The 17,429-nt window shown below is 34.9% G+C and overlaps 2 protein-coding genes across 3 annotated transcripts; one reads left to right on the top strand and one right to left on the bottom strand.

The window, feature by feature from the left end:
- The first annotated feature begins 1,649 nt into the window (after positions 1-1,649).
- Positions 1,650-5,667, top strand: ackr4a (atypical chemokine receptor 4a). Its single transcript, XM_005163464.6, has 2 exons — positions 1,650-1,863; positions 3,573-5,667. Exons 1-2 carry the CDS (start codon positions 1,777-1,779, stop codon positions 4,671-4,673), a joined length of 1,188 nt encoding a protein of 395 aa, XP_005163521.1. The 5' UTR covers positions 1,650-1,776; the 3' UTR covers positions 4,674-5,667.
- A 1,390-nt stretch (positions 5,668-7,057) lies between these two features.
- On the bottom strand, positions 7,058-16,678 carry e2f5 (E2F transcription factor 5). 2 transcript variants are annotated; one of them, NM_001197300.1, is made up of 8 exons: positions 16,368-16,678; positions 14,827-14,936; positions 14,492-14,653; positions 11,176-11,284; positions 10,769-11,054; positions 10,019-10,153; positions 9,894-9,932; positions 7,058-8,245 (listed from the first exon to the last, which is right to left on the bottom strand). In NM_001197300.1, exons 1-8 carry the CDS (start codon positions 16,506-16,508, stop codon positions 8,136-8,138), a joined length of 1,092 nt encoding a protein of 363 aa, NP_001184229.1. In that variant the 5' UTR covers positions 16,509-16,678; the 3' UTR covers positions 7,058-8,135. The 2 variants fall into 2 exon arrangements, with proteins under 2 accessions (NP_001184229.1, NP_991178.1); NM_205615.2 differs by lacking the exons at positions 7,058-8,245; positions 9,894-9,932; positions 10,019-10,153; positions 10,769-11,054; positions 11,176-11,284 and having other exon boundaries at positions 13,550-14,653.
- Positions 16,679-17,429: the final 751 nt, after the last annotated feature.

A 17,429-nucleotide genomic window follows, 5' to 3' on the forward strand; every position in this document is an offset into this window, starting at 1 on the left:
AGTCACTTCAGAAAGAAACATCTGCTAAATGAATAAATGTCGAAATGAAATCAAACATCTGCATTTTAAAAATCAGGACGGAGCCAGATTGAAATATTAAAATGCACCTACAGTTATTAGACAAACTAATGTTGTAAAGTTGGGAAAAAATAATTATTAATTTGCTCCTCAATTTTGCTGACCAAAGCAAAGAAAAAAGTTGTGCAGATTTTAGACTACAAACAAGTCAAGCACATTTTTCTTCTAATTCAATTCAATTCAATTCAGCTTTATTTGTATAGCGCTTTTACAATTTAGATTGTGTCAAAGCAGCTTCACATAAATGGTCATAGTAACTGGAACAGTGTGGTCCAGGTTTTAGTGTTTAAGTTCAGTTCAGTTCAGTTTAGCTCATTCAGTGTGATAAATGCATAATTTTACACAAGAATAAATTTAAATGTTTACATTATAAAATTTACTTCAAAGAAAATAAAAAGTGCATAAAAAGTGAAATTTGCATAAAAAGTGCATGTACATTCAACTTTGATTGTTTATATAATAATAATAATAATAATAAAAGAGCATCACGGTAGCGCAGTGAGTGCACAATCGCCTCACAGCAAAAAGGTTGCTTGTTTGAGCCTCGGCTGGGTCATTTGGCATTTCTGTGTGGAGTTTGCATGTTCTCCCCGTGTTCGCATGGGTTTCTTCAAGATGCTCCGGTTTCCCCTACCGTCCAAAGATAAGTGCTATAGGTGAATTGGGTAAGCTAAAGTGTCCATAGTGTATGTGTGAACGAGTGTGTATGGACATTTTCCAGTAAAGGTGTTGCAGGTGGAAGAGCATCTGCTGCGTAAAACATATACTGGATAAGTTGGCCGTTCATTACAATGTGATGACCCCAGATTAATAAAGGGACTAGGCCAAAAAGAAAATGAATGAATAATTCTTTATTATTATTGTTGTTGTTGTTGTTGTTATTATTATTATTATTATCAATATAAACTTTAAAGGGCACCTATGATGAAAATCAGGTTTTATAAGCAGTTTGGACAGAACTGAGTGTAGGTATAGTGTGTCCACAATCATATAGGGTGATATAAACACAATAAGTCTCTTTTTTTAATTTCCTGACATTAAAATAGGATCCGAATTCCTCCCATTTTTAGGGCACAACATGACGTAGAGTGCAGTTTTCCTGGCCCACCGAACTGATTGACAGACCCGTGCTAACGTGTCTAGTAACACATATAACATACTAATAAGATCTGTTCAGCTCGCTGTGATCATCAGTCATCATCAAATGTGATCAAGTGATTAAATGTGAAACTTTTTTAAAACAATGCATGTTTGTGAAGAATTACAGCAATTTTACTGAGAAACATTGATGGGGAGAACTAGCATTAAAGGCACAGGCAAAAAAAAAAAAAAAAAAAGCTACATTGAGTTCAGAGCAGAAAATCCAGTATTCTGAAAGCTATAATTAATAATCTGATGGATGTTTTGAGCTGAAACTGTACAGACACATTCTGGAGACAAAAGATTTATACTAACACTTTTTTTAAAGAAATAAAAAAAAATGTGCATGAAATAAGTGCATGCATATTCAATTTTGATTATATGACCATCTTGTTTCAGTTGAGCCTGCTATGCATTACAGTTTTTATCTCATGTGCAGTCTAATATTGTGTCTGTAAGACTTAGTGGGCATGTTTGCTGTGCATGTTTGTTGGAAACTTACTTAAATCACAGATTGGCTGAGTGTATGGTGAGGTGTGGGAGTCAAACCCTTCATGTATGAGTCAGAGTAAACAGACTGTTTTACAGGAAGAGCAGACAGAAACGATCCACTCTGCCTTCAGGCAAAGCTTCAACCCTTTCGAGGTAAGAAAGGCATGGCATTTTCAGTTTTAGAAGATTATTTTGTTTTTAAGTAGAAGTTTAATAAGATCAAGATGTTAGCTGGTGAAATAGCATGCAGTTTGGCAGATAAGACTTAAACAAAAGAAATAAATTAGGATAAACAATTATGAACCCTTAAAAACGTGCATATCTGCTATTTGAAAATAACTCTTGGTTTTCAATTTTGTAGATTAGTATGAAATAAAACACATTTATAGTCTTTAAATAAGCTAAATTACATTAAACTAATTTGGAAGTTTTAAAATAATTGAAAGTGTTAAGAATCTTTGGCAACGCGTTCAGACAAAAAGAGAAAAATAAAAACATGAAAAGTGGTTTTAATAAGAAACGTGTAACTTTTAGTAAATAAGCTTGCGCAGGAAACCTTGGGAGTGTTTACAACATTTAACTGATATGCATCCCTTCTTTCAGTTTATCTGTGATTTGAAGCATGCATAAAAGGGCATTTGATAATAAAGATTGGGAATGTTTGGAATGGCTGTTACATGCCTGAGGCAGTAAAACATCTCGTCTGGCAACCATATGCTTTTCAACTGTATCAGTACTTGCGTTTTTTTTTTTTGTTTGTTTTTTGCAATTCTCACCGTTTTATTATTATTTTATTATTGTTAATAAAACATGCACCCTAAAAATATATATATAATGAAATATATGAATTCAACTACCCCACCCCTTTATCATGCAGTCTCTTATTTAAACTGGGGTCTCCAACGAATAGAAGTTGACAGAAAAAAATAAATAAATAAAAATACATTATCAAGTATCAATTATATAAAAGGCAATCATTCTGGATCCTGATCATTGTTTTTGTGCAATAAACACAGAGATTTTGTCAGCAGCTGATGTCCAGATCTTTTTAATGTACTCATTTGTACCAAGTTCACTCAAGCTGTGGATGATTCCAACATTATAATGTCCTGAAGCCAGCCAGACAACCAGCTTTTGTAGCTTTGTTAGATTCAACGTAGAATCAATCGCTGAATAATAGAATGGAAGGATTCACTGGTACAAGATATTCAATAATTTTAGATAACATAACACATACTGGATTCCAAACTTTTGGTATCTTTCCAAATTCCACATCACATGAAAAAAGATCCAAGATCCTGGTCAGGACATTTATCAGAGAGAGGAATAAAGGAGGCATTGATACAATGTCTTTTGAGTGGGGTCCAGTAGGTTCTTTGACAAAAGACAGGATTAATCTATTGGTGATTGGGGTTATTAGATGAACAAAATGTTCTGAGGGCATCACGTTGACACAGTGGGTAGCACAATTAAGGCTGAAGGCCACTGGTTCAAGTCCCGGCTGGGTCAGTTGGCATTTCTGTGTGGACCTTGTCATGTATGCGTAGATTTCCTTCAGGTGCTCCGGTTTTCCTCTGGTTTGCTGGATAAGTTGGCCGTTTATTCTGTGGCGACCCCTGATTAATAAAGGGACTAAGCTGAAAAGAATATGAATAAATAAAAAAATGTTCTGTCATACTCTGTTTGACATCCTCTTCTAGTTGACAATCAGATTCCCAACTGCGCTGTATAGCTAAATGCTTTGCGATAGCCTTTAACGCCTTCTTGTACATCCATGAGGTAAATGATAAGTAGAGGACAGATCAAGTACTTGCCTTTTTTGAATGTATAAAAACCCCCTTAAACCTTGCTTTCATTTTCAGAGAATGGAGAACTCCGAGGAGCATTTCTACGATTACCCAGAGTATGAAAACAGCAGCTCTAACTTCAGCTATGATGACTATCAGACCATCTGCGAGAAAGGCGACGTTCGCTCCTTTGCAAGAATCTTCCTCCCAGCTGTTTTTGGCTTATCTCTAGTGATTGGTTTAGCAGGCAATGCTCTGATTGTGGCAGTCTATGCATACTGCAAGCAACTGAAAACAATGACTGACACATTTATACTCCACCTGGCAGTTGCAGACCTTCTCTTGCTCCTAACGTTGCCCTTTTGGGCAGTCGATGCGGTCCATGGCTGGCAGCTCGGGATAACCATCTGTAAACTCGTATCTGGTCTGTACACCATCAACTTCACCTGTAGCATGATGCTTTTGGCCTACATCAGCATGGATCGGTATTTGGCATTGTCGGTGGGATCCAGAAACCAAGGCCTTGGACGTGTTTTTCAAAAGCAGCATTGTGGAAAACTCTGTGTGGTGGTTTGGATGGCTGCGTTTCTTCTCGGCATCCCTGATTTGGTGTTTTCAACAGTCAGAGAACTCCCTCATAAAAAAAGCTGCCTTGCGATGTATCCGTCAGACATGGCGCTCAGGGCTAAAGCTAGTTTGGAAATGGTGGAGGTAGTGATTGGGTTTCTGCTACCTTTACTAGTGATGTTGTTCTGCTACACCCGTGTAGGTCGAGCTCTGCTGAAGCTCTCAGAGGATAGAAAGTGGAAGAAGTGGCAGTACATCCGTGTTTTGCTGGCGATGGTGGGAGTTTTCCTGGTCACGCAGTTGCCCTACAATGTGGTTAAGTTCTGCCGGGCTTTAGATATCATGTATACATTTGTCACTCACTGTGGGGTTAGTAAAAAGCTGGATTGGGCTACTCAGATCACAGAGAGCTTGGCACTTACGCACTGCTGTCTAAATCCTGTTGTATATACTTTCGTTGGTTCCTCCTTCAGACAGCATGTTTTGAAGTGTGCCAAAGACTTTGGAGACAGAGGAAGGAGGTTGGCACATGCGAGGGAGCAACAGGAAGTAAATATTTCATTGAATTCTCATTCGCACTCCCGAGACACCAGCACTTTCTCCATTTGAGCATTAGGAATGAAGAGTTGTAGATGTTTACCAGACTGTGGAGGATCTGCACCATCTGCAGCTTTGGAAATGTGTACACAAAGTGACAGAATGGAGCTTTGTTTCAGAGCGTTTTGACCAGAAGAGTAAATTCTTTCTCGAGTAAATGCTGAGACGCAAGATGTCAACAGTCGAGTTGGTATCGAAAAGAACAACAAAGAAAGATCAAGCTCTGCGGAGTGATATGAGAGACATGGACTTGTGTGGATTGATGGTTGATTCAAGTCATAGCATGCTTGGGTAGACATATAAGACGCCATGTTTATTTGGACTGCATACCATAATGGTATACTGGCAGGGGCATACGCATACGTCAAGATTTTTTGTTTTCATGACAATTGATATGATATGGAAGGCAATCAGGGCCAGAAATCTTTTTTTAATTTTTATTATTTTATAGGGGTTTCTTACCTTTAAACAGGACAGTATAAATAGAAAAGTGTGGGAGGCAGAGAGAGGGTAAGGATAGGCAAAGGACCTCGAGCCGTGAATCGAACTAGGCTCACCGTGAGAGAACCCTGACATAGTTGAAATGCATTTAGGCATAAACTAGAAATACATTTAACATTGCCACCTTAATAAGATCAGTCTGTGCTTTGTTATGCACACTTAAAAGGAGCAATACAAAATTGCTTCCTCTACACTAGTTAAGATCTGCATGCTTGCACTATAAAAAACTCAAGCTCTGTCTAGTATCGGTCTGAGAGTTGCAGACTTCTTAAAAAGACTTAACTATGTCATCAGGTGCTTAAGTTACTTTGATCCACGCAAGTTATGAAAGACTATGAAATTTTGTCCTGCAAGCACAAAGCATATCAGCATATCTGCATGATCAAAGCTCTGCCTTAACATGGTCAAGCTCGGTGTGATGACAATAAAATGTAAAAACTTTGGGTCCTGATTGCCTTTCACACCATTTGTACATGCATGAATAAGAATAAAGTAATAGACTGACCTGAAAGTTTGCATTTATGCGTACGAAAGATGATTTCAAGACTGTGTGTGATGTATCTTTTTCTACATAACCATCTGCAAAATTATGAATAAAAAGAAGTTTTCTAAACTTGTAAAATATTGCTGGCATGACTTTAATAAACCAGGATGCACTAGTTCCATAGAAAGCAGCAAATATGAATGAATATCAAAGCACTAAATACCACAACTGACTAATCAGAATCACGCTCTCTAGACGAATAACCTATCAGAACAAAGACAACAGAAAACAGTTTTTGACCCTATCATTATTATGGAAGAATGTTCTTGTTTACATAAGCTCATCATGTTCGCTGTTTTGATCATTCAGTGTTTAAATCATAGGGTGTTTTTCGTTTGGCTGTAATAACATCATAGTGCATGATTGGTCATTTTGCACATCTGCACCATTTCAGTTTGAAATGTTTTGGCACAGTTCTGCAATATCTAGTTTCACAATGATCAAAGATGTTTGAAAGAATTTCAGGAGACGCAGATTAGCATTCTGCAAAAATCTTGGCTCACTTCAATGGGTCACGAGGGTAAAATCTCATTTGTATTAACTCCAGCTGCACAATCCAAACAAACCTTTACAAAACAAATCTTCCACCATACATGTAAAGGCCTAACTGATTTTCAAATGATACTCCAACAAAGAAAAGCATATGGAACTGGAGATAAACAGTTTATATCCTAAAAAAATAAGACATATAGGCTTTTCTGTGCCATAGTCATACTTGAGCAAATAAAATTTTATTTAGGCCGAGCAAAAATATTCAATTTGGTGCTGATATAATATTTAAAACAGAACGAATAGGAACATTATATCACTATCAGCTAATAACATGTCTTAGCAAGATAATATTTACATTTTTACAAAATATATACAATTTACAATTTCGTTATCTTTAAAATTCAGTTTTTATGAGCCCTGTTTTATTGTTTGGGGAGCTGAGGAAAACCAAAATATATGTTATACATTTTAATATAATTTTGTTTATGTGAATAAACGAGTAAACTTAAGTTACTTCACACGTTTACGAGAAAACCCCACATTTACATCAAAATAATTTAATGAAGTTTCTTTTACTGTATAAAGTAGATAGCGTTCAACTGTTTTTAAATATTAAACAGTACAACTGGTTTAGTTAAAAAAAGAAAAGTCTTGCAGGTACAAAAGAAAAGGCAGCAAAGAAATTTCATCTGTGTTTTTGCTACCACCTTCTGGTCTGTTAAGGTCATAACTTAGGTTTGTTAAAAAATGACATAGCCCTTTTCATTTTTAAATCTGCTGTCCAAACACTGCTGTGTGTGAAACAAATAAAACCTTAAGAAAGATAAATAAATAGAGAGAAAGTGAGACAACTCAAAAGAATGCTTCATGTGTGTTATATTGTAGTGCTACAAACAAACCTTTCAACACCAAACATAAGTGATCACAATACTTGAGCAATAACAAGCGTTTCATATACATACACACATATATAAAAAACTTTGGTTAAAAAATGTGCAACAGAACAAAAAAACATTGCTCTTTTGATTAGAAAACTATACAAAGAAAATAGTTACTTACAAACTGTGTAAGGCACAATCTTGGAATGCAATGTAGAAACAAAGATTATCCAAGGCAGCTTTATGTCCTCTAAAGAACAATATAGTACAAAATTATAATCATTTCCCTTTTTTAAATAGTTAGGATTGCCTCTACACAAACAAACAAACAAAAATCAGCTTTTCACAACAAGGTGAACAACAGTGATATACCAACATGGCAGTCAGTAACAAAGACAAACAAAAACGCAATATAAATATACACAGTGGAGTGCTGATTAAATAGTTAAGAAACAAACAAATCAAACTGTTCAAATCGTTATGTGTGCTGTTAAATAATATTATTCATTTTCATGTCTACTGCTTGCAATATGTGGTAAAAAAATATAAAGGTTAGAACTTTAGTATCATGAATAAGAAAAAAACAGATTGTTTTTGGCACATGTTCCAACAAGTGAACAGCCAAATCTTAAAGTGTATCATGTTTGGGTGGTTTTAATTCCTCAGATTACATTCAGGCTTCCCTCCATTCACCTCTATGAAATGCACCATCACTCATCGGGAACAATGGGTGAGGTAAAAAAAATACAAAAAAATGAAACCAAACTAACGACTGTATCAAACAAAATAACAATAGAGTCTACAGTTTGGGTGGGAGGGTTCAATCTTTCCTGTCTCTTTCTCTGAAACATTAGTCATGGTTGAAAGCAGACAGGACAACACTGTTAAAGACTTGCTAAGGATGAAGTGTGAATGAATGTGAAACTGAGTGCAAGCCAAAGTTCAAGGTTCAGGAAGTGTGGCAGGAATGCAGCCGTTGGCAGTGGGGGAAAGAGACTCGTTACCTCTGCATTTGTCCTTTGAGAATAAAGTGTGGATCAGTGTGACACGAATCATGTTCTAGTAGTTAAGAATCTGTACATCAAACAGGTCACAGACTCCCTCGTTGTCATCCAGGTTGAAACTGTAGTCCACACCAGGGTTGGGTGACAGTCTTAACAATGGGAAAACTGGCAAGAGTAAAAAAAAAAAAATAATTATTTGGTTTGTCCAATTTACATGTACAAAAACAAACTGGAAATACACATACTGTCTTCCTGTTCAAAAGTCAGTTTTTTGTTTTCAGTTTTTTTTTTTTTCATCTCATCATGGCAAAGATTTCTGCTCATTATAATACACATGCAGCTGAGGATGTGACAATAAAAGTGATTTATTTATCAACACAGTAAAAATGGCAATAATCATATTTTTAAACATAAAAAAAAAAAACATTTTGTATTACCAATAATGCAAATAGTTGCTGTTTATTTTTTGTGATAAAATAATACATTTTTCAGGATTTTTTCAAGATGAGAATCTAATTTTAGGTAAAACAAAATTGATAGAGGTAGCTGCCCTTTAATCCTCTATGCAGGAAAACCCTGATACAGATACACACATAGGTCCAAAGAACGAAAAAAGCATGATATCTGTAATATAGTTTATTTTTATCATTATAATTCTATTGACCTTATTTTTAAATTGGGAAGCGCACTCGATTTTGCGATTGTTCTGGAACTTTCGATTCAGTTGCTTATGGGAGAAATGACTTGGAATAATAAACAGCAGAAAACGGTCAAACTACTTGCTCTACAAACAAGTGTGTCCATGGCTATACACATAAAGCAAAATAATATAATAAGAAAATATCAGTTTGCAACATTAAGCAGCACAACAAGTTGTTTTAACGTCTAAAAATTAATAGAAGTGAATAAGACCAGAAGTCTCGAGCCAAAGAGATTCAAATGGCTGCGCCTGCTCGTATGCGAAGAATAAGGTCAATACATTAGAATGGGTCTGGTTTCATTTTTATGAAATGTTCCCTAAATAATAAAAATAACATCCTATATTTTTGTACCATGAGTTACAGAAGACACTCACTAAAATGTCACTATCTTACTAGATACATTTAGAACAATATTAATTTAATGACATATTTAAAGAATCAAAATATTTGTTTAAATCCTTATAATTGACACTTGATTTTTAGCAAGAAGTTTTTAATCTTTTGAAAATGATTTAGCATACCAAGTTAAAAATCTGATAATATTTCTTATCAAGTGAAGGTTTAAACTAAGCATTTTGTTTATTTTTTTCCACAATAAAGTAAACAATACACTTGCTTTTAATTAGCCTTTTATGTGTATAGTCACATTTATAAATGCAGACACCAAGATCTGAAGTCTTATATGTGATCCATAGACACATACCTACATATAATATTAAAAGAAAAATAAATAAATAAATATGGTAAGTTAATACTTATTAAAAGCATATTAATATTTTTGCTGTTGTTAGCTCGAAATTTTGTGGAAAAATAGCACATTTTTGTTGAAGTTCACAAAAGGAGTTAATTTTAGATTCTATTGCTATACATCTCAAAGCTAAAAATGAGCCCATAATAAAAGTCATGCACAGAAGGAAGGCCTTGAGAAGAACCATCACTCAGCTGTAGGAATCCATCCTCCTTTGGTGGGGAGATATTAAAACGATTTATCTACACTGCTAGCTTGATGATTAACTGATAAGGAGAGCACACAACAGTAAACTCCTTGTGACCACAAGAGGCCATTCAGAAGGCCAACAATGCAGATAAACGACAAAATTATTTTTACTTACCATCTGAGGACATCAATTCATCAATAAGGTTAGAAACTCCTAGAGGAAGGGAAAAAAAGCTGTTCAATATTTTCAAATAAATGCATAAAAAATACTCTGGAATAATCTTTTATTAGCTTGATCACCTTCTCTCTCATCCCTCATTTCTTCCAGCATGGACTGTAGATCCTGACCTCCCAATTCCCTCTGCTGTTCTTCAGGACCTCCTAGAGAGCTCTGCATCAACAAACACTGACTGGCAGGTGACTCTGGGTTGCATTCTTGGGGAAAAAAAACTATATTTAAATGATTGAGGATCTGTATTTTTATAAGAAAAAAAAAAAAACAGCAAAACATTTATAATCTTACAGAAACATTAAGTTTTCAATGCTGCGGTTTTGAACTTTTTAATCATAGTCTCAGGTAAAAAAGTAATATATTATTGATGACATCTTCAATAACAAGAACAACAACAAAAAGAACAAAAACTAGGTTACAAGGAGATTAACTTTATCATCACAAAAAAAATCTAAATTACACGTTAAAATAATAAAATAGCAATAATTTTAATATATTATTCACCTTTTTATTGACTTTTATGACACATGAGGCAACTGCTTATCAAGATCAGTAATGTCAGCATTTCATATTGACAGAAAATTCATTAATTTAAACTACATAGCTATCCTCTTATATATACGTATTAAATAAACAAGAGACTTCCAAAACACATCACACTTACCCCAAACTCTCAACAGTAATATATATTCATAAATACTTATTAAAAGTATAATAAAAATATTTCCTCATCAAATCTAAACATGCAAAAAGAACAATGACAGGTATTACAAACATCAGTCACACAGTAAGTATTAAGGCCAATAAAAAGGCATTACCCATGTGCACATCAGGGGACGTGGAGGATGGTGTGAGCTGGTGCTCTGCAGCAGGACTTTTAAGCAGGCCGTGCTTTTGATCACAGAGATCAATAGAGGAGATGGGGAACCTCTGCAGTCCAGCTGGAGTGCTAGGAGGAGTCGGCATGGAAGAAATGTCATCTATAGGAGGAACCGAGACGACAACAGGCTTGGAGCAGCTCGTCTCTCTATTTATCAGCATCACCTGGATGGGAGCTGAGTGACTTCGCAGGTTCACCTGGTACTTCTTTTGACCATTGTGGCCCTGTCAAAATTGTAGACCAAAAAAAAAGGAGAAAAAGGTTAAATGAATTTCACATTTATGTTTCAGATTAAACCTTAAAATTGCTCTAAAAGACAAATGCATTGGTGTTGGTGTATCGTACCATTTCAGGCACTGGGACCTCTAGTTGAGTTCCTGATGGTGCCATGACAGCTAGAAGAGTGTCTCCGCTGAACGCATCACAGATGTCCTCATGCATCACATAGCTGTATGTATACAACACTAAGGAACCTGAACCAACGGCTAATAAAATTTCAACCATCTTGCACATTTTCATGTCAGAAAAGTCCATATGATACAGAGCCCCAAAAGGGACACAGTAATAAGAAAAATTTTAAAATAATAAAAATAATAATAAATAATAAAAAAAAAAACTTTGCAATTGTTTGCAAAAATACATTCTTGGTTATTAACATACAGGGTAAACAACTATGTCAATGCTTCAAATCTTGGGAGATTGAATTTGTAAATGTAAATGAATAGATTTTTTCCCCCCCATCATCATATCCCTTTAAGTCAGGGTTATCAAATCCATTTTTAAACATCCCAACGTTTCTAATAGATGTGAAGTTGGTCCTGACACAATCATTACCTTGAGCTTACCCCATCAAGAGTACTTTGAAATCTACCTGCGGGCAAATGAAACACACCAAGTAAATGTGCACACTAGTTTAGGTGTGTACAATTAGAGCAGGAGCTACACTGTGCAGGACAGTGGCCTGCAGGAACAAGTTTGGACACTGCCGTCTTAGGTTGTAAGTACCATAACATTTCAAGTTTTGAGATAAAAACCTAAAGTTATGATTAAACCAGGTTGATCCAGAGTGGAATAACTGGTGGGGTGAGGGTTATGAAACTCTAGAATGAACCGCATTGGATTAGAGACTGGAAAAACTGGACTAGGGCCACTCAAATACCCAACACACATTCAAACAAGAACCAGCACTGCATTCAACATGTAATTAGGTGCACTCCTCTGACAATGGCATTTTTCTGGGACTGACAATCATTTAAAGACCCACCCCAAAATGGAGGAATATCAGACGAGAATGAGGGGGGAAAATTTACTAGTGCTTGTGACTCATACACTAGGCATATTTCGATTTCACATTTGCACACACCTTTATATATAGACTAGCAACAGACATGGTTTAAATGTGGCATAATATATACATAATTTTTTTAAAAGGTCAAGTGAACTAAGGGACTAGTTATATTAAGACAAAATTCAATACCTATAAATCTATGCAGATGAACACACAAACAGCTCTACAATTAAGGTAAACACATATTATATTGAATCATTATCACGAGGTTAGATTTAGTTTTTCTTTTCAAGTAATTTTTTTATTTCTTTATTAAGGCCACTTTAGGAATATATTTAAAAAAAGGTTTGAAGTGTTCATTAAACTGGTTTTTAAAATTATTTTCTGTCACAAATTAAATGTATATTACTTTCAAATATTTAAAATGTAAATAGCAACTAAAAAAAATTAAAAATTACATCTGATATTTGAAGAAATGTGATATTCCACAGTCAATTTATTGTTGAACATTTAAAATCACAATGTTCAGAATCACTCATACCCCTTTTAAATAATAAACAGAAAAGTCATTTCTTTTCTCTCATCTCCACAAGAAGTCTGGATGTCTGAAAACTTCTATTTGTTGACAATTATGGCCTAATGGCTTAATTTTGAGCGTAAACCCAGGGGTCTGTACCATGAAGCCAGATTAGCTGGCTGGCCGGTTAATTTTCAGATTACTTTGAAACAATTTTGAGCTTTAGGTACTATGAAGGTAGCTCAGCTCAGCATCTCCATAATACTATGGCAACAAAGAATGATGAAAGTTGTTATACAAAATTGGTGCAAAGTAAACTGAAAATTAAGTGACTAGGCAGCTAATCAGGCTTTATGGTACAGCCCTCTGGTCTTGAACTCTCTCTAAAAATTGTCAGGTTCAGATCAAGGCTTAGGGTGCTTTCACACTAGTACTTTTGGTCTGCACCCGGGTACGTTTGACATCATAGTATGGTATGTTTAGCTAGTGTGAACATGTCTTCTGAACTCAGGTGTGCACCCGTGAACCGTACCCAAATCTGAGTGATCTGGGGTACGGTTCATGCGAACTCTGGTACAGTTCACTTCTGATGTGGATGTAATCCTACCAAATAATGTAAGTGAACCACCAACCGTACAACCAACTATCATTTTCATAACGTACGTTCGTTTCGTTTGTTCGTGCGTGTGTGTTTGTGTGTCTGTCTGTGTCACGTTTCGTACCTTGGTGACACGCGCGGGACTGAGCCAGGGTAAACACAGTGATACCAGTTTTTCATCCAGTATGTTGTTGTAGTCGTTTTTCAGGATACCATCTACCTTAGAAAAGTGACCTGAATCACTGGCAGAGAATCATCCAAAAATCATGAAGTAGCTGTGCTTAAACTTTGGGATGGTATTCTTGGAATGGAATGATTAATCTTTATTAGACCAAATATAAGCAACACTCATGTGTCTGAAGATCGGCAATTTATTTTTGTCTGTTAATACAGAGACATCCAAATGTTTGAAAATGGGTTTGTAACTCTTGCCAGGCATTGACAATAGATCTCGACTGACTTTTTCCTTATATTTCCTGTTATTGTGAATCAGGAATGATTAATTTTTTAACAGACACAAATAAGAATTTCCATAATATTACGGCCTCATTAATTTATATGAAAACTATGATAGATTATATGTAGATATAGCCAACACATATAAGGACCTTTGTAAAACTAATAAAAAGTGAATACAATCAAAACTGAACTAACATAGTTTGTACAAGTAAAAAAATTAAATAAAATTGACTTTTGAATAACTGAATTTGAATTGAGCACAAGCATGTGTGTTTGTGTGTCTACGTATATAAAGTGCGTTTATTTTCAGAGGCACTTTGCTTGGATTGATAGACATTTTTCAGTTTAGAATGATATCCTACTGTTACAGTTGTGCAATCTAAATGAACAGTATGATAACTGGTGTAGATGTGAATGTGCCACAGCCTCTCATGCCCAAAATGCCTTTATTGCATTGCTAACCTCTGCATAATAAAATTAATTAAAGTACATTTAAACAACTTCTGGATTAACACATATGTCATATCCTATCATATGCCAACCAAACCATAAATATTAATCATTTTACATACTCCATGTTACCTGTATTTAAAAAAAAAAAAAAAAAAAAAAAAAAAAGTTTACATTTTAGTTTTATGAAAGATTCATTTTATGACTTGTCGTAAAAACCACCTTCTGTGAGCGCAAAAGCTTTTTTGCAATATAGGAGTTTTTTTTAATGGACACATTTCCATTGGATGCGTTTTGCAATTTGCATAATTTGAAGGTTAATGGAAACGCCTACTGACAGTAAGGATATCTGCAGCTGTAGGGGTCTTCATTCAGTTGTTTGATGCTTTGTTGCAGACATGCTTTCTGCATGTCCAGCTCTCTTTCCTGAAGCTCCAGATCAGCGATATTCGCCTTGAGAAGTTCCACCTGCTCAAGAACCTCCTGAGGCTGGCAGCCTGTACTCTCCCCCCTAAACAAGATAAAGCAACTGCTTTGGAGATGGATGCAAAGGAGCATGCATGGTGCAAATTTAGCACACATTTAAAAAAAATGCACATAATTACATAAAGAAATATTGTATACATAAATACAATACGTCAGTACCATCAGCACTTTGTGGCACATCTTAATCTTTGAACTCACTTCCACTGAATGGTGTTTTTGGTCTTTTTTTCAATGAGTCCAATGCCTTCCAGGACATTGGTAATGTCATAGATTCTCCTCTTTTGTTTGACAGCCAAACTGTCAGCAGCCTATGGAAATAAATCACAATGTCATTATAAGCAATCATGCAGTTAGAAAACAGGAATTGGTTATTTGCGGGACCCAAAATAGCTTGTGTTGATATATACCACCTCATATCCAAACCGATATCATGAATAAGTGAAATAACTGTTTAAAAATAAAAATAACAATTTAATAAGAAAAAACTAATTGTAAACTAAAGTTAACTAATTGTATCAAATGACCAAATGATAATAAATGTATTTTCTCATGCAAACAACACACAAAAAAGTTTCACTTGTACCTCATTTCTGCATGAAAAACATTTATCTTTGCAGTTTTTCTAAATTGTAATTTTTCATTATGAAAGCACAGCAACTAAAGTGAATGTATTAAAATTTGATTTTTTTTTATTTTTGATGTACGAAAATCACAAGACTATGAATAACTACACCAAAACAACAGATCCCAAACCTGCTGGTGCAAATTTTAAGGGGCTTTGGGGGGATTGACCCCCCTAATTAGTTTTTAATATTAATAGTTTAATAGTTTTTTAATATTGAGAAATATTCCACTCTGATTTGCTTTTTAAATACTAATGTTAGTAATAAATATAATATTTAATATAAACCACCCCTATAATGATTCAAACCATTGTTAATGCATAATTGCACCAATCAGACTATTTGGAAAAAGTGGCAGATCTGGAGCACCAACAGACATCATGTTCATAAGACTTTGTTTTGTCGTAAAATAGGTGTTTGTGTCTATATTTAGCCTGAAAATAAAATCAAATTAGATGCATAGTTTGTAGTTTAACCTACAGTGACATTTGAAATAGCCAATCAGGGAATACTATAGGTCAGAAAACACAAAATATATCTCTCAAAACGCTGAAAACTTAAATACGTTTGATTAACAAACTAGATGTAATACATAAATGACTGAAGTATGTATGGCACAAACTAACCTTAACAGCAGACGCCCCAGATGTCAATGTATAATTCGCACACTGTTAAGCACATCTCATTTGTACATATAAACAGATTTGCAAAATTAAATTTGTATATCGTTTAGGTGCTTTATTTAGTACATTTTAGAGGAAAGTAACAGGTGTTTTAGGCTGAGTAAAATTTTCTCCAATGTTTTTACATGTTGCGCCTCTGCTGCCTCAAGCGTCAGGTAACAAACACCTGCTGTGAGAGAAAAATGGGTTTCTGTACAAACCCCCCTGACACAAGACACGACATTTCGATCTTTCATTTAACACTTTTAATCAACCTCGAACCAGAGCTTTAATGTTTCTGCATAACTCTATTACTAAACGCCTCAGTTTACGGCGAAAGTTCACTCAGGTGAGAGAGTTTCTTTGTGTACGTCCTGACTGAACTCCGCAGCCTGTCGACTTTCATTCATTCTCGTCACTCATTCATTCGGCTCGTAAATGTGTTTTAACCCACCACTTTGAGGTCGAGCACCCCATCTTTGGCCTCCTGGAGCAGGGTGACGAACTTGACTGTGAGGAGACCCAAACTCTTCTCGTGGCGACTGGACCCGTTCGGTGTCGAGTGAGGGAAACTTGCGCTGTTCGACTCGGCCATAACATCCAAACGCCCGGTGTTTACTGAGGTGACACAAAAAATGGCCTTTGTCCCGTGTGGAGGTGGACCTCAGTTTGGATGGCGGCGGTGAGGGGGAGCAGAATTCATCTCCAACACTTCTTTACCTCAGGCTACACTTCTACTGCTGATGGCTCGAGGCTTTTTAAATCAAAGGAAATGACGTTGGATTACAGTTACTATGACAACGTATTCGCTTGAGCGTTTGGCCAGAGCAGTTTTTTTTTATCAGACACGAAAACCCAAATAAGATCCACAAGTCCTAAATATACCGCTAACGTTCATTCAATTAAGATGTTTTCTAATAACGTTATAAATTGATCAAAAATATTACCTGCAATTTCTTGAAGTCACATTATTACATTTTTTTCCTGCGGATATTATTTCTTTCCATTTTTTTATTTCACTCATTTTAATACAACTTTGAGTTAATTTTTCTTCATTTGTATGTTTCTTGAAGTACTATATAATTTTATTTTAATAGGATTTAGGATTATCTGAGTCTTATTTAATTAAATGTGTATTTATTTTTATAATAAGACTAGTTAAATCCAGTTTTTTGTTGTTTATTTTATGTGAATGCATGTTTATGTATTAATCATAAAAATTCTAACAATAAAATATATTTTAATCCTATTTATTCATTGAAATCTTAATTTTTCTTTGTAAAAATTAAACTACTTTGCAGTAATATAATCTATTATTTATTTTAATCTAATATGTATGTTTAATTTAATCAAACTATTGGCATTCCAAAATTAGCTTATTCTACTGCCAATGTGCATTTATATATTTTTCATAAAATATTTCAAATACTAAATTTTTGATTATTCATTATTATTTATTTCAATGTTATTATATATTTGTTTTTTAATGAATTGCGTTAAATATTTTAATTTATTT

This window comes from Danio rerio, chromosome 2 (assembly GCF_049306965.1).
Source record: "Danio rerio strain Tuebingen ecotype United States chromosome 2, GRCz12tu, whole genome shotgun sequence".
NCBI classification, from domain to species: Eukaryota; Metazoa; Chordata; class Actinopteri; order Cypriniformes; family Danionidae; genus Danio; species Danio rerio.

Excerpts from the sequence above, each read along its gene's own strand:
- ackr4a (XM_005163464.6), top strand. The coding sequence starts at position 1,777 with ATGAGTCAGAGTAAACAGACTGTTTTACAGGAAGAGCAGACAGAAACG. Across the intron at positions 1,864-3,572 it reads AAAGCTTCAACCCTTTCGAG|AGAATGGAGAACTCCGAGGA; the intron begins GTAAGAAAGGCA and ends TTTCATTTTCAG.
- e2f5 (NM_001197300.1), bottom strand. The coding sequence starts at position 16,508 with ATGGCCGAGTCGAACAGCGCAAGTTTCCCTCACTCGACACCGAACGGG. Across the intron at positions 11,285-14,491 it reads GAAGACCCCTACAGCTGCAG|ATACAGCTATGTGATGCATG; the intron begins ATATCCTTACTG and ends AGTGTTGTATAC. Across the intron at positions 8,246-9,893 it reads TGAATTGATGTCCTCAGATG|TTTTCCCATTGTTAAGACTG; the intron begins GTAAGTAAAAAT and ends TACTCTTGCCAG.